Source organism: Grampus griseus (assembly GCF_964374135.1).
Source record: "Grampus griseus genome assembly, chromosome: 21".
In the NCBI taxonomy this organism is placed as follows: domain Eukaryota; kingdom Metazoa; phylum Chordata; class Mammalia; order Artiodactyla; family Delphinidae; genus Grampus; species Grampus griseus.
Genome location: NC_139015.1, coordinates 9,034,489 through 9,062,288, shown reverse-complemented (window position 1 = coordinate 9,062,288; position 27,800 = coordinate 9,034,489). Strand labels below are relative to the sequence as shown.

At 40.7% G+C, this 27,800-nt stretch overlaps 1 protein-coding gene across 1 annotated transcript in view; it reads right to left on the bottom strand.

Moving 5' to 3' along the window:
- CSMD1 (CUB and Sushi multiple domains 1) overlaps nucleotides 1-27,800 on the bottom strand; it is a gene marked incomplete at its 3' end in the record, with an annotated part of 1,748,580 nt that overhangs the window by 566,211 nt on the left and 1,154,569 nt on the right. Inside the window, exon 7 of the mRNA XM_082680517.1 lies at nucleotides 9,521-9,598. Within this exon, the coding sequence (XP_082536643.1) occupies nucleotides 9,521-9,598 (78 nt within the window). The remainder of the gene's footprint in view (nucleotides 1-9,520; nucleotides 9,599-27,800) is intronic.

The following is a 27,800-nucleotide window of genomic DNA, read 5'->3' as shown; positions in this document are numbered from 1 at the left end:
TGGTGATGGGTGGCATTTGCAGCAATTTAGTAACAACCTTAGTGACTATAACAATATTAATATGAAACAAAATGTGGTGTGTTTTTTTGTAACTGGGTAAAGCAAATCCTGTTAATTTTTGAAGATTATTCAAGTGGGGATTCATGAAACCACAATATATCCAGTTACCTGGGAAAGTATGGTGTGATGAAAATGCCAGTTGGAAATTATTTCTGGAATAAAATTTCAGAGGTGGAAACCACACAAAGCATCATCGATGGCTGATGAGATTAAGGGATGTGGCATGACTTTTGTTCCCTGGATAGCCTGTCTTAGAAGCCTTATTAATGGAGTCACTCAAGTTTCTTAATAGCCTCCCTCCATTCTCCTTCCCTCATCCCATCTCCCTCACATCCACAGCCCTCTTCAAGCACCAGATCTGGGGTAGCACTTGGAGAACTGCAGGGCTGGCTTTCATTGCAGTTCTTCAAATGCCCTTTCTAAAAGCCAGCATGCCCTAGTCATCAATTCAGTAACAAATGGACTCATCCAGCAGTGGTAGAGAGGAAAATTAGTGTATTGTAGAATATTTTCTGACCTACTAGAGCACAGAATCTAGATTGACAATGAGATTTTATTGCCAAATGCCGTCACCTTGTGACAGAAATTTGAAAAAGATTAATTTCTCATGGTTTTAACATTTCTTTTCATGCAGTGGGCATAATGATTCTAAGACTGTAGTACTTTATTGTAGTCGACCAGTTATTTAATTATTTGTGCCTTGTTCATATACTACATATAATTTTGATAATAAGCATGATTTTCTCTTAACCACTGCCAAGCACATGTCTATAAATGAGAGGTTCAAGGAATTCCGTCATTGACGAGGTATAATATAGAAAGTATGGTGTTTTGGCTTTCAAAGGACTTAATGTTGCTTTACATCTTCCCTGTGGATTCTAACTTTTTATGGGTTGATCTACTACTATTTTGAAAGCTAATGAATTTCTATTTTTACTCAATGCTCAATAAGGGTTGCTATCTTTATTGCAGCACTCATCTGATAAATATTTACATAACCTGAAATACCAGTAGACTGTACTTTCCTCTAGGGAAGGAACATATTTTGAACATCTCCATGACAGCTATTTGTCTTTCCTCAATGTGTGACTGGTGAATGCATGATTAAGATGTGAAATACAAAGACCTAACTGAAGAAAAGTATGACATCACTTTGTCACACTTCTTCAGGCCACCACATAACTAGGAAACTCAGTCGTTCAATGGATAAATGTTTATTGAGCAACTGCTGTGTGCCTGAGACTCTGCTGTGTCCTTGGTAGATATCACTGAAGAGGGCAGACAAAAATATCTACCTTCAAAGAGACTGTATTCTAGTGGAGGGAGTGGAAGAGACAGGAAGTAAATAAGAATATATATACATATTTATATATATATATATACACTCTTAATATATTATTTACACATTATATAATACATTATATGACACATAATACGTATTATGTTATACAATATATTATATTGAACATATACATCATACATCACGTAATAGTATAGAATGCACACCTTATGTACACTATATTACACGTAATGTTCCCCATACACACCCCCACACATTCATATAAATGCAGACACTAATATGCACACATACATACAAAAATAAGCAAGATACATATGATACACTATGATAAGTGATACAGAGGAAAGCAGAACAGGTAACAAGAGGGGGTAAAGTGATGTATGGGCAAGGCGTGTGAAAGTTAGCTAGGGTGACCAGTGAGAGCCTACAGAGAAGGTAATTTTTGAGAAATGATCTGAAGGGAGGGAGGGATGACTGGGGTGACCATTTCAGACAGGAAATAGAGGAGAAAAGACTGGGGTGGGAGTGTGTCTGAGATCCTTAAGAAACAGCTCCAAAGCTAGTGGACAAGAGCCAGAGGGAGAGGGGATGGGGTGGGGAGGTAAGGAGGTCCTGTAGGTCTCTGTAAGGAATGTGGGTTCATTTTGGCTGTGATGGGACGGCGCTGAAGTGTTTTGAGAGGAAGAATGATGTGATTCTACGGATATTCCCTCCTGATCCCTCTGGATGAGGTATGGAGATCTCGACTGCAGGGAAACAGGCAGAGACAGGGAGACGGGGTGAGGATGATGCAGTAATACACCTAAGGACATTGGTGGTTTGGAGGTAAAGAGAAGTGGTCGGCTTCTGACACATGCTGGGAGGCACCAGGCTGGCTGGCGTCTGGGGGCAGGGGTGGCGCCAGGCTCTAGGTCCCTAACAGGAAAAGCAATGGCCTTTTTCTGAGACGGGAAAGAGATGCCTATCACACGTGGGCATGAAAATCTTGGGTGGGCAGGTGGATATAACAGTCTGGAAATCTAGAGAGAAGTCTGGGGTCATTAATCAGACATGCCTCTGTCCGCTCTGAGAGTGGATCACACTGAAACTACTTTCCAAATGATGAAAATTATTGGGATGGCTTGCCTTTTCTTTATCTCTCATTTTATTTTATTTATCTCTCATCCCTATTAATAAAGATTAATGGTTTCTTTTTTCCTTTTCCTTAACTTCCACTAATCCCTGTTTATGGAGAAAGGATTGAAAGGAGAGACTTTTCCTGGGCTGAGCCCATTTTTGGCTGACAGGAAGGGAAGAAATTATGCAAGACATAAGATTAACCTTTTTTTTTCCCTCTTAGCACACTGGAATATAAGTAAAAAGAGAATATTACATACTAGTATATTCCATTTGCTCTTAAATTATCTCAAACATAAGAAAACGACGACTATGAATGCAGCAATTTTAGTGACAAGTGGATAATACAGTATGACCCAGCACAGATGGGAAAGTCACTTATTATGGCATATTTTAGAAAGTGGATTAATGAGTCACACCATGTTAAAAAGATAAATCAAGCACTATATCATTAGGACTGCATCTTTAACTCTTTAAAGTCATTAAGGTATCATTTTGCACTGCTGACCAAAAAGTGGAACTACAAAAGTTTTAAAATGTGCCCTTCCAAATAATTATGTCCAAGACAAAAGAAAAACCAGAGAAAAATGGAACTATTGTTATTATAAAAGACAATATTCGATCAATTGCTTTTCATTAACAGGGCTTCACGTATTTTTTAAAGGTAGGAAAAAATTCACGTATTGGAAGAAAAGGCAACGAAAGAAATGGTCTACAGTCAAAAGTAGAAGAATCTTAGGGTCATTTGTTTCACAATGGTCTGTTGTTTTTTCCCAAGGGTTTATAAGCAATGCATTATACTTTTCCATTTTTCCACAGTGTTTAACTTGGCTTTACATTAAATAATGACTCTGAACCCAGTGTCCCATCCTGCTTGGGTATAAACTGTTTTAACTGCAAATGCTTAATACACCACTGTGCCATCAAGTTATCTGAGTGAGTTACAACAAACCAATATTGAATTTGTAAAGCCATTGGTCTTTAATTTTACACGGGGAGAACAATCTCTAGCTGGAAAATAACCACCAAGGTTTCTGCTTGCCCTTCTCCCTACAGATTTTTATATTTTGGAGTTAGAAGGGCAGTAATGGACTACCTACCCTCCTGACTCTCACACTTAGGTTGATAACATTGTATTCTGTGGAGGAGAATGTCAAGGAGAAGAGGAAGAAAGTCATCTACAGTCACCACCATTTAAAAAGGGTGGCAATTTAACAATCCTATGTTATTGAGAGGTTCCAATTCCAGAATAAAGAGAAGCCTTCCATCACTCAGTGATGAGAGAAAGATGGGGGGGATGTTGACTGAATTTATTCCAGGTGCCCTTCCTGCTGTATGTTGCCCAATTATGCTTCAATCCTTTAAAGCTTTAAATAGTGAGAAATTTAGAGCATTATGCAGAATTAAAAACCTTAATTATCTTTGGGCTTTCCTGAAAACATCATTAATCAGTAATGAATGAGACTGATGAAAAAACCAAACTTGTAAGTCATTTCATTCTAAGAATTAACGTAGGAAATCACCCTCACTGTATAGATGAGTTGAAATATCTCCACAGCCTTTCACATCACTCCACCCTATGGTTAAGCTGATGCATGTTAAGGACTAAAGTGAATTGCTAAGGGTTAACTGGTAACATGAAATCAGGGCAGGACGGAGGAACTGACTGACTTAGTGATTCCAGGGCAAAATTCACAAAGGATTCATCAGATTCCACTGAGAGGAGTAAAAGAGAAAATCTGTAGGGCTTTTGCTCCACAATAATGGATATTTTTCCTTCCTTCATTTATTTAATCAGTAAATACTTGCTAAGTGCTGGCTAGCCTGGCCTATCAGAGGATGAGGAAGTGTGTAATTCAGTGTGGGTGTCAGACAAGAAGCACTTCCCAGAGAACTCAGCTCTCAAGCGGCTCACTGTGGACCAAACGTATAAAATCAAAGCAGATCTAGGGAGAAAATGGGGAGACAGGCTGAGAATAGGCTGGAATCCGGGACTGTGGGATACAGGCACCACCTATCCTTCAAAGAGAACAATGAAGAGCTTGTTTTTTTGTTTGTTTGTTTGTTGTTTTTTGCTAATCAACTATACACGGGCTCCTCACCGCTGCGGCCTCTCCCGTTGTGGAGCGCAGGCTCAGCGGCCATGGCCCACGGGCCCAGCCGCTCTGCGGCGTGCGGGACCCTCCCGGACCGGGGCAAGAACCCGTGTCCCCTGCATCGGCAGGCGGACTTTCAACCACTGCACCACCAGGGAAGCCCAAGAGCTTGTTTTTAATCTATGTACCAGTTACTGTATATTGGTATAAATTTTTTTAATGTACTAGTCACAAAACCCTGTCTTTCCCCGGTTATAACACACGATACAGGTTCCCTCAATTCAGCGCTGGAATGGCCTCACTGCTGTGACCCTAGCAGCCTTCCGTCACTAAACTACAAGCTCCTTCTGGTGGTCTGTGAAACCCTCACCTCCCCCTGTCCGGGGCCTCCAGCTCTTTCCCAGCACTTCCTAGATTCCCTCCTGATGCTCAGGGGACTGTCAGGAGGACTTAACCAGGCTTGCACCTGAAACTGCAGGAAGGCATGGCTCCTTGCCTGGTCTAGTGCTTTGTTTTTAACCATCTGGATCTTTGGGTAGAGTTTGCCCTCAGTGGTTCACCAAAATCTTGACCGCTTTCCGTCATCTTAAACAGGGTCCAAACAGGAAATTAATGCCACCCTCGAGGAGAGTAATGTACCCCAGTATTCCTTACAAAGGGGCTGCTTGTATCCAAGTACACCTAGAGATGCCACCAGGGGTAGTGTAGACACTTGGAACAAGGTAACAGTCAAGCTCTTATCACCCCCTGGGCTGGAAGCAACAGGGGAGAAAATGAGCCCTGAAAGCCAGAGGGAAAGACCATTGTAGGGTCAACCCCTTTGAGAGGAGCTGTGACCTTTGGCCTCTGCACCTTCAAGCACAGCCAGTTTGAGGGGATTTTGCAAGAGTGATAAATACCCAGACCTCACAATCATGCTTCCCTCCAATCGTCTGCTGGGGCTTCTTACTGGCAGAACACAACCCAAAACCACAAGAGGACAGTTGTTTTTTTTAGTTTCCACATATAAGTGATATCATATGATATTTGTCTTTCTCTGTCTGGCTTACTTCACATAGTATGATAACCTCCAGGTCCATCCATGCTGCTGCAAATGGCATTACTTCATTCTTTTTAACAGCCCAGTAATATTCCATTGTATATATAAGTACCACATCTTCTTTATCCATTCACCTGTCAACGGACATTTAGGTTGCCTCCATGTCTTGGCTATTGTAAACAGTGATGGAGAGGGATAGATTGAGAGTTTGGGATTGACAAATACACACTACTATATTTAAAATAGATAAACAACCAGGACCTACTGTATATCACAGGGAACTCTGCTCAATACTCTGTAATAACCTAAATGGGAAAAAAATTTGAAAAAGAATAGATACATGTATACATATAACTTAATCACTTTGTTGCACACCCGAAACTAACACAACATTGCTAATCAACTATACGCCAATACCAAATAAATTTTTTTTTTAAAAAGAGGACAGTTGCTACTGTCATCCATTCCTGTCAGGTTGTAATTAAATAAGCTCCTCACTGGTGCTTGGTAGCAGACACAGTCTTAGATTAGGGGGTAAAGGGATAATTACACAGCCTTTGCTGTCACATTTCTTACTCTGTGAGGCATCTCAGGAAGAAGGCTCATAAATAAAAAATGTCTATATACAATGAAAACCACCAAAATAGAGATCCACACAAGTGAGGTAGGATGATAGCTAACAGTGGCTGTCAGACCCTACACTAAGCATTTTTTGAGTATTTTGTTATATCCTTTTCCAAACCCTCAGGTGGAGGAACTGAGGTTCAGGGCAGTTACGTACCCTGTGTCAGAGAGGCCTGTATGCTTGAATTTAACCTCGAGAACAGCAGAGGCTGTGGTCTCCAAGAGAAACCCAGCTCTCAGGGTAAACCAGAAATACAGAGACTACAGTTTATTGAATGGCGTGAAAAATAATGAGGCCAATACCAAAGGCACCATATTTAATATAAATACTGAATGTAAATAAATTAGCTAATCTGTGTATAAATGATTTAATAATAGTGTCAGTAACTGACATGTCTGCAGCAAGTGTCACCACATGTATAAAATATATGCATCACCTTCATGTTCCCACTCACACCCGATCAAAACGGTAAGGGGTTTATCACTTCCTAGGTGAAGGCTGTGTCCTGGGTGAGGCTTCAGGGGCCTGTGTTCTGGGCTCACCTCCTATGAGGAACCAAACTATTTCCTAAGATCTTACAGAACAAGTTCAATGCTCCGGATCTTACCTCCTCCTCCAGCAAGTAAGATCCCAGCCGTTTAGATCCTTGGTTGACCTACTATGAATACAGTCTTTATGTCTCCTGTTTGTGTGTGGAAAGTTCCCACGGGTATGGCTGGCGGAATGCCCACTATATGCTGTATACTACAAGCAGTTTACAAATACCTTGCTTCGTCTACTCAAGAAGAATCATTACCATTTTACTTTTATAAATGGTAAAACTTGGAGTTGAATATGATAAATACTTTTACAACTATTGAATCCTTGTCTCTCTAGCTTCAAAGCCTATGTCCTTTTCTCTATGAAGCAATTAATTTAGTTTCCTCAGCCACATCTTCTGCATAAATAACATTTTACTATTTATTACATTGCTGATCTTAGAAGGCATTCCTCATTTCCTCTAATGATTAATTTTCAAGTCTAACAAAAAAATAGTTTAATACTATTGGGAGAAAGGGCAGAACACTTTCTAACACCAATGAGTTATGACTCATTTGTCAATTTGTGTTCAGATAAGGACCCAGACACATTCTTTTCATAAAAACAACTCTGGCTGAATGTTCCACTAGCAGATAAATTTGATGTCTACTTGACTGCTATCAGACCTATCAGACCTCATATTGATTTGATGTAAGGGTTCACCTGATATGTAGTTCTATGTTACTGTGGATCATTTCTGCAAGGTTTTTAAACCATAAAATATAAATTTCAAAGTAACTATACATACCACATCCCCCATTCTACTGAACATTCCGAACTAATGAGAACAAAATATTAAAACTTTATTTTAAAAGAATGACCTCCTTTCTTCCTGCCCTCCAGTAGTTTTGTCCTTCATTATTTGTAAGTCCAGTTTAATTTGAACACTACTGCCCATGATTATCCAAAAAGAGGTACAATGAAAACAGGAAGTGCATTTACAGGTTGATTTGTGTGTATGTGTGAGACCTAAGGGCCTGAATTGCAGTCAGAGACTGAAGGATCCCCCTTGAATAGACTGTGTGTGTCCTCAAAATTCATATCTTGAAGCCCGGACCTCCAAGGTGATGGTATGTGGAGGTGGGTCCTTTGGGAGGTGATAGGTCATGAGGGTAGAGACCTCATGAATGGGATGAGTTCCCTTATAAGATACCGAAAAGGTGATCCCTCCCTCTCATCACCTTATGAAGATACAGTGAGAAAATAGACTGCTGTCTGTGTTAGGAAGTGAGTCCTCATCAGACACTGAATCGACCAGCACCTTGATCTTGGACTTCCCAGCCTCCTGAACTATGAGAAATAAATTTAAATCACCCAGTCTATATTATCTCAAAATGTCTAAGACACACCTGTGTCTGAAGCCTACATCCTAGGGGTCTGGGTTTACCTCTCTGTCCTCCCCAAGTGCCAGAGGATAGGGTCATTATACAGAGTCGATGGACTATCATTACACAGGCAATCACTAGGAAGCCATAAAATAGGGATATTAAGAAAGCAGAGGTAGGTTAATCTACAATGTGATTTTTAAATGATCATTATTGCTGTTTGTATTTGCTTTTTAATGTAATATTTGTCATGGATAAAACCTCACACACAAGCCCAATATATCACGCAGATAAAAGCAGAGTTGGTTGAACTGAGGGTGCTCCAAATGACTTCAAGCGTCCCGCATGTACCAACTGCTATTAGTGGCAAACCAAATAAAATACATAGATCCCAACCACTGGGATTCTTCACCAAGAGAGCAGGTCAGCAGGAACACCACAAGAAGATGTCACCAGGAATGAATAGAAAAGGTACCCCAAGAGGCTGAAAATTTTAAAAAGAACATGATGCAGGGGAAAGAACCACCCTGGAAATAAACCCACTTGAGAATCTCAATGGAGCCTTCTAATGTGCAGTGAGCAGGATAGGCAAACCCATAGTGAAACTGTGACAAAATGCAGAGGTTAAGAACACAGGACTGGGGGAACAATAGGAGGAAACAGCTAACCGTGCCTGGAGAAGTCAGGAAAGGGTTCCAATGGTGAGGCTCTAAGACCACCTGGGCTTCTGCATGCAAGGAAGGCGGCAAGGACACTTCTAGCAAAGGCACACATGACACAGTCTACTGGTCCTTTTGTCTAAATTATGGTGAAGGGTGTAAAGGAAGAGATACCAGAAAAGTAGGTGCCAGGGGACACTTTCATTTATCCAACAGCTATTGGCCGGGTGCCTACTATGTGCTGGGCACATCCAGATAGAACCCTATACATGTGGTCTTCATATTCTGGTTTTCTTTGAAGGGATATAGATGTTGCCTGGAACTATTTTATTCTTTAGTCCACGGATGATCAAGAACATTTTAATAGGAAAATGACAAGACAAGACTCCTGTGCCCCGAAGATCAATCTGGTATGTGTGGTATATACTAGAATGGAAAGAGAAACTGGGATCAAAACACCTGAGAGTGGAACAGCTGTTTAACAGAGAAATCGGGAAGGTCCAGTCTCAGTGATTGATGAGGGTAGAGAGCAAAGACGGGTTTGAGATGCATTTAGGAGATAAGATGAATACACAGTGTAGATTCTCTCTCCCAGCAAACACTTTGAAGGTAGGAAAGCAGAACGAGATGAAGTGGGAAAAGCAGTTTATAGAATTACCTCTCCGAAACCGCTCCCTCTAATGGACATATCAATCCTCATACAGAAAGAAAGAGGACTTACAGACGGAGTTTTTATGGCTACTGTCCTTGCTGGGAAGCATCTTGACTCCTCTTGACTTCAATTCAATCGCCTTTTTCACTGGAAGAAACAAAATAAAACCATTATTAGGTACGACTCAGAGAGATATCATAAAATTGTGTTTTATCTTCACAGCATTTCCAGTCATAACTGCTTTCTTACCAACCCCTGGAATATGGGATGCATTCTAAAGGGTGAATGATGCAAAGCAAATGAAGTATAAGAGCCTGTGAATAAGTAATGCAAGTCTATCAACCAGCAAGATCATATCTTATGACAGCAGTGTCAGAAGCTAAAAATAGTATGTGGTAGGATTACCATCTATACCCAAAGCTGCTTACCACCAGTGATGGCAAATTCTACAAATCATTATCATTTCACCAAATGACCCAGCAGACTGCTCTCTCAACTTACGTGCAGTGACTAGAGTTTTCTAAATTTGCTACATACATGAAAAATTTTGAAGAAAAATGAAATTTATTCATTCATTCACTCATCTAGTCATTTAACCACTCAAAGTTTAACAAATATCTATTGATGGGAAGCTAGTAGGAGGAAATGTTCTAAATGTGCATGATTAAATGCTAAGAACACCAGTACTTACAGACCCTCGTAACCTACAGGCAATATAAAAAATGTATGACATTGGTTTCTAAAGTCACAGTTCTCAGGCTTTAAGTTTCTTGAGTTTACTAGGTTCTGCATTAAATGTTTTAAGAAGTTCCACTTTTGTGGTCATTTCTGGGGTAAAAAAGTGGGAAGTCATTTGTGGGAAGAAAATAAATAATAGTTTAATTTAAAATTTTGTATTGAATATTAAAATTATCATATCTTTATTAAAATTAAAATATTTTAATTTAAAGATTTCTGATTTACATATTTACATATGATTTACATATATGGACCTAGAGTAGCATGAAGACCTGGGCTCAAATCTTTGCTCACAACTTGCTAGCTATGTGGCCTGTGTAAGTTACTAATTCAGAGCCTGTTAACTTATCTGCAAAAGGAGTGTGATGGTTACTTTTTATGTCTACTTGACTGGGGTCCAAAGTGACTAGATACCTTGTCAAATGTTTTCCTGGGTGCTTCTGTGAAGGTTGTTTTTGGATGAGATTAAGTTTTAAATCCACAGACTGAGTAGAGCAGATTGCCCCCCCTCCATGTGGGTGGGCCTTATCTAATCAGCTGAAGACTGGAATAGAACATAAAGCTGACACTTTCCTGAGCAGAAGAGAATTCTTCTGGCCTGACCACCTTCATACTGGGTTATAATTTTTTTTCAATTTTATTGCTTTTTTTCCTTCCAATTTTATTGAGATATAATGCACATACAGCACTGCATAAGTTCAAGGTATATGGAACAATGATTTGACTTACATGTATAATCAAATAATTACCACAATATGTTTAGTAAACATCCATCATCTCATATTGATACAAAATAAAAGAAAAAGAACAAATTCTTTCTTGTGATGAGAACTCTTAGGATTTATTTTCTTAACTTTCATATATAACATACAGCAGTGTTAATTATATTTACCAAGTTGTCATTACATCCCTAGCACTTATTTATTTTATAACTGTAAATTTGTACCTTCTGACTGCCTTCAACTAATTCCCCCTCCCTCCACCCCTCGCCTCTGATAACTGCAAATCTCATCTCTTTTCCTATAAGTTTATTTGTTTTCCTTTGCTTGTTTTTTGAAGTATAACTGACCTAAAACACTATGTCAGTTCCTGGTGTACAACACAGTGATTTGATATTTCTGTACATTTCAAAATGGTCAGCACGATAAGTCTAGTTACCATCTGTCAACGTACAAAGATGCTACATAATTACTGACTATATTCTCCACACTGTACATTTCATCCCTGTGACTCACTTATTTTGTAATTGGAAGTTTGTGCCTCCTAATCTCCCTCACCTATTTCTCTGCCCCGACCCCTCTTTTTTCGCAACCACCAGTTTGTTCTCTGTGTCTTTGACAATGTTTCTGTTTCATTACATTTGTTCGTTTGTTTTGTTTTTTAGATTCACATAAAAGTAAAATCATCCAGTATTTATCTTTGTCTGACTGCCTTCATAGTGGGATACTAATTTTTTTTCCTGCCTTCAGATTCAAACTGAAACACTGGCTTTTCCCGGGTCTTGGTCCTGCCAGCCTTTGAACTAGAACCACACCATTAGCTCTCTCGGTCTCCAGCTTACTGACTCACCCTGAAATCTTGGGACTTCTCAGACTCCATAATTATGAGAGACAACTTCTTATATTTCTTATATAGGATGGTATGATATATATCATCTTATTGGTTCTGGTTCTCAAAACAGCCCTAATACAATGGGCATGCTGATATCAAATGCAGGGAACAGATATGTGTTCCCTGCACTATAATGAATGCACCATTTTTAGGAGCAGACCTGGACATCGTGGGCTCCATACACGACAGTGTTTGTTGCTATTTTTGGATCACTTGCATTCACATGGCTTCCCCAGAGGAGGGACTGTCCTTCCATCGCTGATATTACTGGACATTTGTTCCCTCTCCCTGTCCCTTCCCCTGGTCACTGAATTTTCTGACCCTCTGGGTACCATGTGTCTGTGGCTCTACCTCTCAAGGCCCTCATCCCACTTCCCATCTGGCCTCTTCACGGTGACATTTGTACACTACCTTACATTTAAGGAAGCATCTTCAAACACACCATGGTATTTAACTCTTTCCACAACCCTCTGAAGTAGGTATTATGAAGATCCTTACTCATATTAGGAAATCAAGGTTCACAGATTTGTTGAGAGGACATAGGGAGTAAGATGTGGGATTTGGATTCAAATCCTCCCACTCAGAATCCAACACCCTTCACTGTATTCTGCCCACTTGACAATGGAAGGCATGGAGGTAGAGACTGTAGGAGCCCAGCACCTGGAAAGAAGCTGAAAACGCCGAAGAACTCTGTACCTGGAATTCAAATCATCGCAGTGACACCAGGGTTAAACTATTGACTCTGTTATTTCTTTTCTCTCTGCACTAACAAAATAAAAGCTGATGCTCTCCCATTTCCCACCTTCCTCCCAAAAACCAAGCTTTTGAATTCAAGAAAAGAAGCAATTTCCTCACATTGGTATTGACAATTCCTTTCCTTGTCAAAGGAGGCACTGAAGAAAACCTCCCCAAAGGAGGTTATTATAGGAAGTTGCTTCAGAAGTAAGGGGAGGCGCTGGCATTTGAGCAGGTTCAGGAGCAGGTGGGGAGATGGTGGCTTTCAGCAGTGCTGAGATGCATGACAACTACAGGTAAGCCATGGATGCAGGGCATCTGATGTTTGGAAACTGGTCACAAGGCATTGAGGGTGAGGCAGGGGCCATCTCTGATGGGGCCTGTGGTCAAGCTGAGGGATGGCCTCTCGATGGATGTCCAGGAGAAGAGGACCAAGGAGCACTCCTGTGATGGGGAGCATCCTGAGAGGACGTCTTGGGGTACTATGGAATGAGAAGTGTGTGTGGTGGGGTGCTGCAGCATGGTGTAGAAAATGGCAGGACCCAGACAGTGACAGACGCCGATGTTCACCAGTGGACTGAGAAGAAGACTCGGGGTCAGATATGATTAGAGAGAGGTACTGATCTTTGCTACAGAGCCATTTCATAACCATTGCACCAACAAAATGGCAAGCTGGTACTATTTCTACCCCCCCCCCCATCCCTCATCTGCTGCATCTGTCCTTGAACGTGGAAATCTCTCTGCCCAGCCCTGAGGGGAGGGAAGGAGGAGGACTCTGGATGGAGGACAGGAGGGGCTTCAGGGAGGTGATGAGGGGAAAGACCCTTTGAGGAGGGTCCCTTCCTTTTCTTCACAACATTGCCAAGAACCAGGGCTGTCCAGAAAGAGGATGTGTTAACTTGAAACAAGTTAGAACTCAGAGGAGGGGAGAATCCACAGCAGTACAGCACCATCGTACTGAAAAAAAAAAAAAAAAGTTCCCTGGTGGATGTTAGCTTCACTCAGCTACGTACAACTACTTTCTGTCCTTTCCAGGGAGAATGTCCTTCCCCTCTCTGTCCATGACTGACCCCTAATTAAGCTCAGCCTGCTCCTTGGACCCTCCCAGCTCCCTCCCCCGGTCCCAGCAGCAAGAAGTCAGAGTCCACTGCGATCCTCCACACACATCAGACTTCTCTCAGGAAACCCAATCCTACCATCTACCTCTGGTGTCCTTGGAAATTCCTATACCAGATGATAGGATTCAATGTCTAACACCATAGTTTACCCATAATGGGGAGCTCAGAAAATTCCAAATAAACCAATAAAATGCAAAATTGTTTCAAACAAACTTAATTTACTAAATACAGGGACGGAAGCCATTGAGAAACCTCACAAACCACAGAGGAAACTGTTTCACATATATACACCAACTACTGACAAATTGAAGAAATCAGGGTTTGGAATTTAAAACATAAGCTCTTTTTTTGGACTTATTTTTTTTTTTTTTTTTGTTGGGGGTAGGAGGTTATTTATTTTTGCTGTGTTGGGTCTTCATTTCTGTGCGAGGGCTTTCTCTAGTTGTGGCAAGCGGGGGCCACTCACTACCGTGGCCTCTCTTGCTGCGGAGCACAGGCTCCAGACACGCAGGCTCAGCAGTTGTGGCTCACGGCCCAGTCGCTCCACGGCATGTGGGATCCTCCCAGACCAGGGCTCGAACCCGTGTCTCCCGCATCAGCAGGCAGACTCTCAACCACTGCGCCACCAGGGAAGCCCTGGACTTATTATTAACTCAGAGGATTATCGTGATTTTATTAATACTTCTCCAGGCTAAAAAAAATTCCCTCTAAGTGGCACGTGAAAAGAATATTCACAATCATTGATACCAATAATAGTGAAATCCTTGGAAATCCTTTGAGTTGCGAGAGCTTACTATACAGGTGCATGCACACACACACATATATACACTTTCACATTTATTTTATATTTTATTTATATGTTATGTATTTTTACATATTATACACTATATATATGTTATATATTAAATATTTTACATATCATATATATTATTGTATACTTAAATATTTTACATTTATTATATATAAAACAATATGTAAAATATTTATGTATATAACATACATAATTTATTGAGCTTTCTTATTGTTAGAGATGTTCTTGTTATCTAATTTAATTTGTCTTATAATTATTTAATCAATAGATTTCTATTAAATTTGGCAAGCAATTACAGTCCATAAGCTATTAATCTTTTGTATTTATCAATACATTGTCTTTTTATATTGTCACCTTAGCAGATATGATAATTCAAACTCCATTATATATGTTACCTTATTCTTGAATTAGGAAAACAAAATATTTCAGAAAAATATATTTTTGGTTCATGTGTTGTTTGGAAAATTTTTTGTTTTCCTTTATTATTGGGGGGAAAAAAATCTAAACTTCTGGATTATCTCAGAGATTTTTTGTTAATCTTTTTCATTTTGAAGAGAAAAATAAATGATTTGAAAATAATATATTTTGAGGAATCCCAGTAGTTTGCATTCTTTCACTTACTGTAAAGCTTACTTTTTTTCTAAGCATTTACACCATAATGTTTTAGAAATACTTTCAAAATATTAATTTGCTTCATTAATAGATCCAATTATAGCAACTCTTACTTAAATCGTTTAACATTTCATTAGATTTTATGTGTTTTATATTGACGAAGAGTCATCAAAATTCATATCACTTTATATTTTTAACACATATTTAAATTTTTTTTCAAACTATATCAAAGTATTTCTAGGAATCCCTAAGAATCACTAAATATCTCAGTATGGACCCACTTTCCTATTCTCTGTTAATTATATAAGCGCATAGCTCATGTTGATGCTGATAAAAATCAGTTTAATCATATGACCTTATATGGTTGTTATCGTGGATGATGGAGCCATTCCCATCTAAAGCCAGAGCCTCCACCTCTGTCTGCACTGGCGCTCATCACCTCAATAACATGATGCCATCATTTTCCTCCTTCCTCACAATCATTTTTTCTTTTCTGCTTGATCAATCCCATTATTATACAAACATGTTTCACTTCCCATCTTTAAGAACCGAGACAAAGCAAACAAGCAAAAAGGCAAGCATGCGAGCCGCGAACAAATAGAACTCTTTCCTGCCCATACTCCCCACAGCTGCCTGGCCCTTTCCTCTCCTCTCCTGGGAGCAGGGAGAGGAAATTCCTCCAGTGAATCATTTTCTTTGATCTCTTCCCATTCTCTCCTGAACCTGAAAACAGCCCTATCAAGGTGAGCTGTCACCTCCCTGTTGCTAGATCTTGTGGTCAGTTCTCCAGTTCCTCTGTCTGTGATGTGAGGTCCCCTCCCCCCATGTCCAGACCCCACACGCTCCGGTTCTCCTCTGATTCAATGGTCACTCCTTGTTCGTAAGTCTGAGCATCGCCCTGTGATGCTTTGGTATTTATCGCCATATTTTTAAACTTTCCATGTACTCCCTTGACCAACATTCAATAGAAGTATTATAATCATCTAATAAATTATCATTAATATTACAGTATTATTAATCATAATTTTTTAAATTACTATGTATTTGACACTCTGCAAGGTGCTTTATATACATCCTGTTTCATTCCACCGCAAAGTTATAAGATTTATGGTGTTTATTATGGAGAAAAAATGAGCTATAAAGAGGTTAAATAATTTATCCTAGATTACAGGGCTTAAGGTGGAAGAGCTGTCCTGGAGCTGGGGGTCTGATTCTAGAACCTGATCGCTTTACCAGGAGGAGATGCTGTCTCCTTTATAAATGATACCACTTGTTTTAAAATTTTCTTGTTGTAAACAGTTTGTTATTGCATTATACAATGTAATACGTAACTATATTATTACTAAACATGTCTTATCATACCACATTTTTAAAAATCAGAATTTAATTGACTCTTCAAACCATTATCTAACAAATCGTTGAATGAACGTGTAGGTTAGCTGCTTAAACATGGGTTAAATATTTATTAATATTCATCCTGTTATAACAAAAAATATGTACTGAGTCACATACCATTGAGTGTGTTTTCCTTTTCTATTGAATTCTTTTATCATGATTGTAGCAGTATATGGACATTGTAGAAAACTTGGGAAAACCTAAAAATTAGCAAGAAAAAACTAAAAATAACTGACTGAATAAACCCATCACCTAGAGATGACCGCTGTTATCATCATTTTTTATGTATTTATTTACAACACTATGTATATTGCACATATAAGTTAATAGGACATTTTGGTAAAGACACATATTTACAGAATAAAAATAAGACTGTAATGTGTTTTTATTCTGCTTTTATGACTGTTTTGAGCATTTTTGCTTATTACATATTTCTCATTAGATAGTGTGTGTATGCATATATACATATATATCTTCCCCCCCCCCCAGGCTTGAGGGATCTTAGTTCCCCAACCAGGGATTGAACCCAGGTCCCGGCAGTGAAAGTGCCGTGTCCTAACCACTGGACCACGAGGGAATTCCCAATTTTTAATCAGATATTGAGGTCACTGAATACTTTTGAAAAACATTTTTAGTGGATTGGTCACAATATATTTAATCCCTTTACTCTTAGATATTAGCCTTTTTCTTATTTCTTGCAGTTGTATATGATACCAAACAGCTTCCAACACATCATTAAACTCTGATGTTTCATGGGAAAAAAAGGGCCAGAGTTAGGATTCTTTGCTCAAGGCCTTAACACATAGTGCTAAACTGATTTTTAGGAAACTGTACCCATTCCCCTCACCAGCTGAATATAAGAATATCTTGACTGTATCGCCTTTGCCAACGCTGTTTTATGTTTTTAATTTAAAAAAAAATTTTGAAGTATAGTTGACTTACAGTGTTGTGTTAGTTTCTGGTGTATAGCAAAGAGATTCAGAGAGAGAGAGAGAGAGAGAGAGAGAGAGAGAATATAAGACGTATACATGTTCTTTTCCAGATTCTTTTCCCTTACAAGTTATTACAAAATACTGAGTAGAGTTCCCTGTGCTGTACAGTAAGTAGGTCCTTGTTGGCTATCAATTTTATACAGCATGTGAAAGAGAACAGTTACCAATTTGATAACTGAAAAATGCCACCTCACTTTTATCCGCATTTCAAACAAGTAAGGTGCTTATTCCCTCGTTCTGTGAGATAAACTCTCCTATAACATATTGTCTCGTGGCCTACATAGCCGTCTCTCCTTATGCAGCGGGGACACGGCTGTTCGGACGCCCCCAGGGGCTGCCCGAAGCCGCAGAGGGGAGCGGACGCAGAAATTCCGCGTTTTCTCCTGCGCACGCGCCTGGTGACCGAGGTTAAACCCAAAATTGGGCCGAGTCAGAGACGAGCGCCAGCAGCTCATCACACACACGAGAACTAGAACCACCGGCCGCGCTAACAGTCGTGCGCCTGCGGCCTCTCTCGCCCTCACACTAGCTGACTCGAGGGACTGAATGCCTTGCCCGTCGTGACTACGCACCGGTCACGCGCTGTGGCGTAACTTCGGCACTTGGAGGTGTGACAGCAAAACCAGCGCGCGCTTCTTTTTCCACCGTCACAATGTCCCCGGCTTACCCGAGCTCCTAGCCACCTCAGCAGGCGAGTCTTTTTCTTCTCATTCGACAACTTTCCCTGAAAGGAAGCGCCTCCCGGCTTCCCTTGGGCACATTCCAGCGGCCAGCGTCACTCCTCCTGGGCTTTGGGGTCGTCCTTCAGTAAAACGAGGGTCACGCGGTACCGCGGCAGCCCGTCTGACAAACGAGCGGCGGGACGGTCGGACCAGCGGCACTACAGGACGAGTCTCGCCCACAGCGCGAACCAGCTGACCTCGCGAGATTTCCTCACGCGACTCCGACCAGCGTGAAATTTACAACTTCTCAACTGTTGACTTCTGGCGTTTTTCCGCTTAGTGTTTTGGGACCGAGGTTGCCCTCCGGTCTCTGAAACCGAGGGCCAGGGGTGGGGAGCGCTGCTGTACATTATTTTATGAGGTTTAATTGTTACTGCAAAAAACCTTTTTTTAAATCTAGAAATAATTGTTTTCTTGCCTTTGCTAGGTTACTCTGCCAGCAGCTCCCTTGTAGGCTTAGCCTCGCTCAGGAATTCCTACATTTTTCATCAGGTTATCGGATGTCCTGGAACGTGGACCCTTGAGAAGAACTGACAACCGAGTTTTAGTAAGTAGATTATCAAATTTCCTTTTGATTCTTAATCAGCCAGTGTCCCTTCTTTGGTTGAGAAAACCGTCCTCTTTTCAAGCTTGGGGTTAAAAAGGGATCTTTTGCATCTGAAATGTCACGGATATGTATTTATTATGCTTCACAGTATTAACAGTTTTGTTGTTGATAACTCCCTGTTCCTGGCTATCAGAATGTTTTCGTCTGATGTCACTTCACAGCACTATCGAATTGAAGGAGAAAACTTCCATGCGTGGAGTTATGATTAACACATGGATACCCATGTCTGAGTAGTCTGAAGGGTTAGTGTGGGACACCCGCACACCCTTGGCTATTGCATTCTTTGCTAATTTAATGGGTAATTACAGTAACAGGCTTTATTGGAAGGAAGGCAATTAACTTTCTTTGTCCTCATGTGCTTAAAATATCAGGGACTCCAATGAAACAATATGTTTCCCTGTGATTTAAGTTGTCAGAGATAAGAACATTCAGAATTTAACGGGGGACGCGTTGAGATTAAAAGATTTCTTACTTAGCTTTGTAGTGATTCATTGGGTTACTCCACACACTTTCTTTCAGGCACTTTCCTCCAAAATAGGGGGTGGAGGGCACCAAGAGACAAGAGAGGGGAGAAGGGGGGTACCAACTGGAGAAATTGGGGGGGAAGGGAGAAGGGGAACAAAGGGGTGAGGTGCCCCCAAAGCAACTTTTCCCCTTCACCGTCTCCCCTTTATTGAGGTACAGGAAGTATTAGAGGTTTGTAAACAGAATCATCTCAGATAATCCACACATTCCAATAAGGTCTCTGTGTCTTTTTCCCTTAACACACTCTTCTCATCTGTGTTTTATGTGTGAGAAGATTTCCTTCTGAAGTTTCCGAGTTTTCCCAGTCAGGCTACCAGAATCCATTGACCTTGCAGCCTGGGCAACTGTTTCCTAACAAGGTCAGGTTCAGTGGGGGTTGGTCGGGGGGGCGGTCTGTCCAGGAAGCCCGGAGGCCAGAGCTCCAGTGTCACTTCTGAAATTTCCTGAAATCTTGAGCCACAGCCTTGCTTTTTGTCTCATCGATTAATTAAAGGGCTTGAATTTTAAGGCTTCTGATATTCTATTTTCTCATTCTTATTCTAGGCAGATAATGCAGAATAAAGGAAAGTCAGTATTTAATTCAGAGCAGAGTTCCAATCTTCCCTCTATGGCTTATGACAAGGCGGACTTTGAGAGAATTAACTCCAGCGTTTTCTTTTGAAATATAAGGATGACTTGCAGGAGTATCACTACGGATGCACAAGACGCTCCGTGCATAGTGAAAAGTGAGCTTCTGGGCAGGACTGTTAGGGAGTGTTGAAGACCATTCACACAGAACACACTCTGGTCCTCGGACTGGACGAACACTATGCATTAAATACATATGGCTGCCAGTTCTTCCCCACGCTCCTGCCTTCCTCTGAGTCTCCTTTACCACTCACACGAAACTCTTCACTTCTGGTCACGAACTCAGTGACAGCAGCTGGGTGTCCTAGGATTTAACTCATTTCTGATACTATCTACCTGGAGACAGTGTCAGATCCCACAGGTCAAGGGTTCAGTCCTGCAGGACTGCCACACACACACACACACACACACACACACACATTTCACATGCCAGTCCCAAGTTCAGGTTGTCACCAGTGCTCCTGAATGAACAGCTATAGATCAGAGGTTCCAAGGACCCCCTCCTCGGGTTTGATTAATTTGCTAGAGTGTCTCACAGAACCCAGGGAAACACCTACTTGCGTTACCAGTTAATTACAGAATATGATAAAGGATACAGATGAACAGTCAGATAAAGAGATACACAGGGTGAGGTCTGGGAGGGTCTCGAGCACAGGACCTCTGTACCTGTGGACTTGGGGTCACCCTCCCAGTGTGGATATGTTTGCTAAGCCTTTGAACCCCGTACTACTGAGATTTTATGGAGGCTTCATCTTGTAGGCATGATGGACACTTAACTCCTTTTCCAGCCCCCTCCCCTCTCTGGAGGACGTGGAGTAGGGCTGAACATTTCGAGCCTTTAATCACAGCTTGGTCTTGGTGAAGAAGTTGTTAGCTCCCTGAGTACCGTCCCCGAGGAATTAGGACCATGTCCTATCACCTTAATTTCCAACAGACAAATTGGCATGTGCCTATCATAAGTAAGCCAATAGCAAGTAAATCCATAAACCAACGAAATAACCTAGTAGAGACAGCAATTATTTCTAGATTAATAAAAATATTGTGGTAACAAACTCCCTATAAATTATATACAAACCATGAGACAATAATAGATTTACCTCAAAGAATAAATGAATAAAGACATGATTTTAAGTGCGAATAAAAATGAGATAGTATTTTTCAACTTCCAAGTTAGAAAACATTTTCTTTAATATGCTAAAATTCAATGTTGGAAAGGTGATATAGTCAAGCTATTCTCACATAGGAGGGCTGAGGGGAAATGGTACAACCTTCCTAAAAATCAAGAGCCTTGATCAAAGAATCCTAACTCTAGCCTTTTATAGACAAAAAGTGAGGGGCGAGGAAAGGAGGGAAGTTACTGGAACATCACTTCAACAACCACCTCTGCCTCTTCTATTCATGAGGTTGGTAGAAGCCTTCATTAGGATTAACTCGATTAAAACATTTGCATAAGGAATACAAGCTCCAATGTAATACATGTGTCCTGTAAGCCACGGTGAGGACCTGTTGACAGTAAATCCCAGGACAGCCGTTGCTTTTCTGCCACCATAAACCTTTCAATGCCTCTGACTGGTGTATTGTATTCACCCGCCTGACACTCTCCAGCAGGGGCGGCACTTCACGGTGGGAGAGAGCTCATATCTCCATGGCCCACATCTTTATTCTTTCACGCAAAGAATAAAAGCATATTTCTCGTCCATGACCCCTGGGGAAGCTCAAATGATATCTAGTGGCAGGCATGTAAACTGAGCCCCGGGAGACTGATTTCAGGGGGCAGAGTTGTAAAGCCTTCAAGACCCTGACCCTGTTCAAAGCAGCCCTACAAGGTGGGAGGCTCTGACTGCACCTTTGAACAACAGAGGACTGGGCTGCACTAAAAACATTGATTTCTTTCCCTGGCTCTGCGCGATTCTGGAACAAACGCTGTTTCATTGGTGAAACTCCTGAATCCAATCATTTTTCTTGCTCTGTAAGCAGCACTGCCCCCAAGATGCGGGATGCACGGGCTTGTACTTGGGTGTGTGCTCCTGTGGGTGTAGGATTGTAGATTTTCGGCAGTGAGGACCAATAGGAACTTCTGTAGGTCAGCTTTTCCTAATCAGTCCTGTCAGACGATTCACCAGGTTTATACCGTCAACACCAAAAAGTTAACTGGCCCACCGGGAGACTGAGTTCATCATTTTCCCTTCAGCTGCTGATAACAAGACAACTTATGGCACTCTAACGCGTGGAAGGAGAGAGAAAGATATTTTTTAATTGTTTTGTTTCTGAATTGGAAAGGTATTTTCGGTTGAGAAGTATTTGCTCCTTCCCCACTTTTACTTCAATTATTATGACTTTGTAAGTACTATTATTTTGATACTTTCCCCATTGCTTTTGGAAAAGCCTCATTAATTTCATTAAATGGTATATTAAATCAAACTTAATGTGCTGAAAAAAAGGGACAAAATGTAAGTTCTTTACATGGGAATAATAAAATTTCTCTCTGAATGAATTGTCGTAAGCCACTTTTGAGAAATTAATTACTGGGCATTTTCCAAGAGATGCTGGATGAAGGAAATAGGGAATGAAGAGCCGTTCAGTGGCTGACGATTTCTGATAGAAAACACTGATAAACCTAAATATCACAGAGACTTATCACACCTTCCTCTTTCCTCCTCTCCTCCCATCACCAAAACCCCTACGAAGCCGGTACAAAGGGAGCGGATTTAGTGTATGTTTTGCATGTAGGGATGTGTCAGAAACTTAAACAGTTATTGTAAGAGATGAAAATGCAGATATCTTCAGCTTTGGGAGGCAGATATTTGAAGGCAAAAACATATAAATATAATGACATCGAACTTCCATAAAAGTTAAGATGAACTTGAAAGTGACTTTAATAGTTTGAAGCCTCAAAGCTAAGGAATCAACAAATTGATTAACCTACTAATCTTGACTAAACATAAGACAGTGTTTGCCTTGACCTAAAACAGATCTGAAAGCATTCTCTCATGAAGAGAATCTGCTCTCTTATCTTTGAACTTTGATCTAGAAATCTTACCTGTTGCCAATATTCCCAATATATCCCCATTGATAACTCACCTTAGAAAAGAACACAGTGGGAAAAGTCCCCATTAGTAGAACTATTCAGTCCAGGCATGAAATGCGTGTGTTATAACATAGCGTTCTGTAAATTGCTCTGAAATAGCTTTTTTCTGGATTCTAAATTATGAACTGAAGTTCTTTTAGGTTAGGTGTTCTAATTAGACCATCATGCGTATACTGAGATATGGCGGTCTAGAGAGAATGAGATTGTGTAGGGAAGTAAGTCTTGGTTTTGGGTGTGCTGAGTTTGATATGCCTATTATTAGACTTGGAGCTAAGAATTTGGCTACATGAGACTGAGCAGGGGAAAGACTCAGGCTAGAGACATGCATTGGGGAATCCTCAGCCTACAGATGCAGCTGAAAAGCTGGAAATAGATGAGATCAACTTCCCTAGCAGTTCTCCAAGAGTACCACATATGCCCGGGGACCCCAAAACTGTCTGGGGGCCCTATTAGGCCGAAACTGTTTTCACATTCATACCAAGATATTTTTGCTTGTTTCACTCTGTAAAAAACCTGCTGGAGCCTCAGCATGAATCAAGGCAGGAGCACCAACAGGACCTCAGTCATTGTATTACTCATGGTGCTTAAGTGAAGAATGCCAAGGAAGAAGCGATGAAAATAATCAATTTTATGAAGTCTAAACCCTTTAGTGCGTGGCTTTTTAATGTTTTGCTTATGAAATGGGAAGTAACTTTTACCGTACTTCTGCTGCATAGCAAAGAATGATGCTGGTCTTGAGGAGAAGTGCTTGTGCAATTCTTTGACTTCCGAGATGAACCAGCTGCTGTTTCATGGAGCACCATTTTTACTTAAAAAGAAGACTAACAGTCATGATGGGTGTACTTGTTTTTATTGCTGCCTAAAAAATTAGAGTTGACTCTCTGTATCTGCAGGTTCCACATCCTTGAATTCAAGCAACGACAGATCGGAAATATTTTTTTTTAATTTCCAGAAAGTTCCAAAAAGCACAACTTGAATTTGTGATGTGCTGGCAACTATTTTCATAGCATTTACGTTGCATTAAGTATCATAAGCAATCTAGAGATGATTTTAAGTATACGAGAAGATGTGCATAGGTTATATGCAAATACTAAGCCATTTTATAAAAGGGACTTGAGCATTCATAGATTTTGGTATCCGAGGGGGTCCTGAATCAATACCCCACAGATACCTAGGGACAACTGTACCACCAACAGTACTTAAAACAGTAAGAATGTATTGTCTCATGATTGTTTAGGTCAGAAATCCAGGTACAGCTCAACTGGGTTCTCTGGCCTGGGTCTAACATGTAAGGAGTTGGTCAAGCTGACTTCTCATCTGGGGGACCTGGATACAATCTTCGCCCAGGTTCAGTCAGGTTGTTGGTGGTTGGACTGAGGCCCGCATCTTCTTGCCGGCTGTTGACCTGGGGTTACTCTCCGTTCCTGGAGTCCACCCACCCTTCCCTGCCGTGTAGTCCCATCCATCTTCAATGAAATGGAGAATCTCCCTCATGCTGAATCTCTCACACACAGACTCTCTCTTCCAAGGAGAGCTCCTAGGCAGGGCTCACTGGATTAGGTCCGGGCCACTGAAGACAGTGTCCTTTTCTTAAAGTCAACTGTACCATATAATGTAGCCAAATCACAGGAGGGACATCTCGTCATATCACTCAAAGGAGGAACACCAGACAAGGTCAAGGGTCGGTGGGATCATCTTAGAATTCTGCTTATCATCTTCAGATATTCAGGTTTTCACATTTAGGTACAGTATTTGCTGTTACTTACCTGAAAATAGTCAGCTATTTCCGGAAAAGTAATTGGATGATATTTTTTCTGATGATGACATTTGAGTGTTTAAGCAAATATCAGGATTATGGAAAACTAGCATATCTGCCTCTGTGATTTTTACAACCTCCTAATACTTCAAGACTTTTCTGAGCACGGAGGTAGTGATATTAACAAATGTGATATTTCAAAGATACTATACAATATCTATTTTTAGATATTGACACCAACCATATGGAAAATCTAAATAACTCAGTGACCCAGCAATTTTAAAATGACTCGCGCACGATGTCACGCAACAATGCAACGGTATTGTCGTGGAATATAATGCACCTGTTCCCTGGGGCGAGCGCTCCAAATCACTCAGCAAAACCTCTAATCCAAGATCTGGTAATAATAATTCTCCAAGTAGTCTAAGCAACCAGAGAAATGCAATTTGAGAGCTAAAGTGGACAACCTTTCAGAAAATTATGTTGTTGACTATCTGGTAAACTCTCTCATGACAGGATTTACTACATTCAATATGTAACTGCTGTCTTAAAACCACTTCAGGTTATTAAGGCACACTCTTCCCTGTCTTTGTCATATGACTAAGTGTTCGCTGGGGGAATGTTTTAACCTGCTGGCATCCATACAGCTTGGATGTTTTCTGGTGGACCTCAGAGCAAGACCTTTCCCATTTAGTTCTTCCACCACTCGCTAGCCCTAAGGTCAGTTACCCTTACTAAGTCCTAGACCCTCACGCACTTGCAAGTGGGGCAATGGGTTATCCCCAGCAAAGCAAGCTGTAGAATAAGCACCAAAAAAAAAAAAAAAGACTTGACGGAGACCAGAGCACAGCAGGACGGTAAGACCACATGATAACTGGTTTGAGTTCATTAGTGTATCTTAGTACAGAGACACAAGGGGTGCATTGGAATATAAGACACACTTTTCTAGACCCTTTTCCCAGGATCTTGTGTCACTTGCTCCATCAAAGTCCAGGGGCTTCAAGTGTTTCCAGCCCGAGGCCCTGAGACCGTCCATCTCTTTCACCCTCAAGCTTTGATCGTTCCTTTGTCCATCAGACTCTTTTCCATTTGCAAATGGATCTACTCAAAAGGAGACAATATGGTCACCACAATGGCTTCTAGCACTTCCATTCCCTGAAATAGTGGTTCCACCAAAGAAGTGGATAATGTGGCTTCCTGCTAATATTTCTGGCTACTAAAGTGGATAGATTAGAGGGGGAAACATTTGGACTCCCTGGCATTCACGGCCCCTGACTCAGTCATTTCTCTTTGCTGGTGTTTCCTCAGTCTCCAAGGCAGCTTAAACCGTGGGATTCAGTTTCCCTGGGCCTGATCACCACTGAGTTTGACGGAGCAAATCTCTGGGTGCTCAGAGCAAAGGACTCCAGCCATGATGGCTTTTCAGACCTGTTCTCCCTCAATTGACTGATGTCTACTCTGGCCGTACATTAGTGGTAGGGATTGATTATACTTGATAGTTTGCAACCACCAATGAATTTTATACATTTTATGCTCTTAGTACCTACAAGTACACCCTTCTGCTACCCCCGCCACCAAAAAGTTGAGTTTTCTTTCTAAGGGATTGATCTTCCTGGCATTTATTATCCTCATCAAGGACACTGTCCTTATCCCATTTTATGAACCTAGAAACATCCACTGTTCCAGGTTGATAGAAGCACCTAGGAGCTCACTCAGAGATGAAGCTCTGAAGCCAAGATTATGACATGTTCACACACAATACAATTTATATTATGCCAGATATTTTTAAAAAAATGTTAGAGGTGATAAGACAAAGTGTTTAGCCATTATAATAGGTTGAATGATTTACTGCCTCAAAGTCTCATTTCCTGCCAATGGTTGCTGTGTTCTTTAACGTTTTAGTGTCAAAGAAGTATTTCAAGCATAAACAAAATTACAGATAAAGGCATTCAGAATCCACATGCTCCCATCATTCAACTGCAGTAATAAATAAATTATTATTTATTATTATTTTTAAATCTGTACCTTTACAAATGTCCCTCCCTACCCAGGTTGTTCTGAAGCAAACCTGAGATCATAAACTCACAAGTCCATAAATATTTCAGTATACATCTCTAAAAGATTAAGAGGCTTTTTAAAATGAATGAACGAATTCCCTGGCAGTCCAGTGGTTAGGACTCGGTGCTTTCACTGTGGACGGCATGGGTTCAATCCCTGGTCGGGGAACTAAAATCTCACAAGCCACGTGGCTTCGCCAAAAAAAAAAAAAAAATAGAATCCTCATTTAAAATGAATGACCAGGATACCATTATCGTATGTAAACATACTCACAATACTCCCTTGATATCAGATATCCAGTCAGGATTCCAATTTCCCTACTTATCTCATTTTAAAAATTAATCTAATTCCATATTTAGGCCTCAAATATGATGTTGACGTGTCTCTGAAGTCTCTTTTAGAATTCTATAGTTTCTGTTTCTTCTCTCACCCATTCACTCGACTATTTATTTACTGAACACAGTGAGCTGTGTTTTGTAGAGTTTCCTGCTGGTAGATTTTACTAACCATGTTACTGGGAAGGTGTTTTGTATCCTTCTTTGTCCTTTGACTGTCCTGTAAACTGTCAGCCAGATAAAGCCTGGGTAAGATTCAAGCTTAATCTTCCGGCAAGGATTCCTCGTAGATACGTTTTGTATTTCTAACAGGAAACACAATGTATGGTTTGCCTTTCTGTGATTTCAGGAGCTATTGATGACCGTTATCTAGGTCCATTATTTCATTAGGGGCTATAAAAGGATGATATCTTTCCTCCGAGCCAGGCTAGATATTATTACAACTTGATTCAATTATGTAAAATACAGTGTTGGGCTTATGAATATGAGCTTGGGAGTTACATGGATCAATGTTAAATTTGGGTTCTGTCACTTAATAACTGCAGGTCCTTGGGCAAATCACTGAAACTTTCTATTACTCTCAGTATTCTAATGCAGAATGGTATAATATTTGCATCCA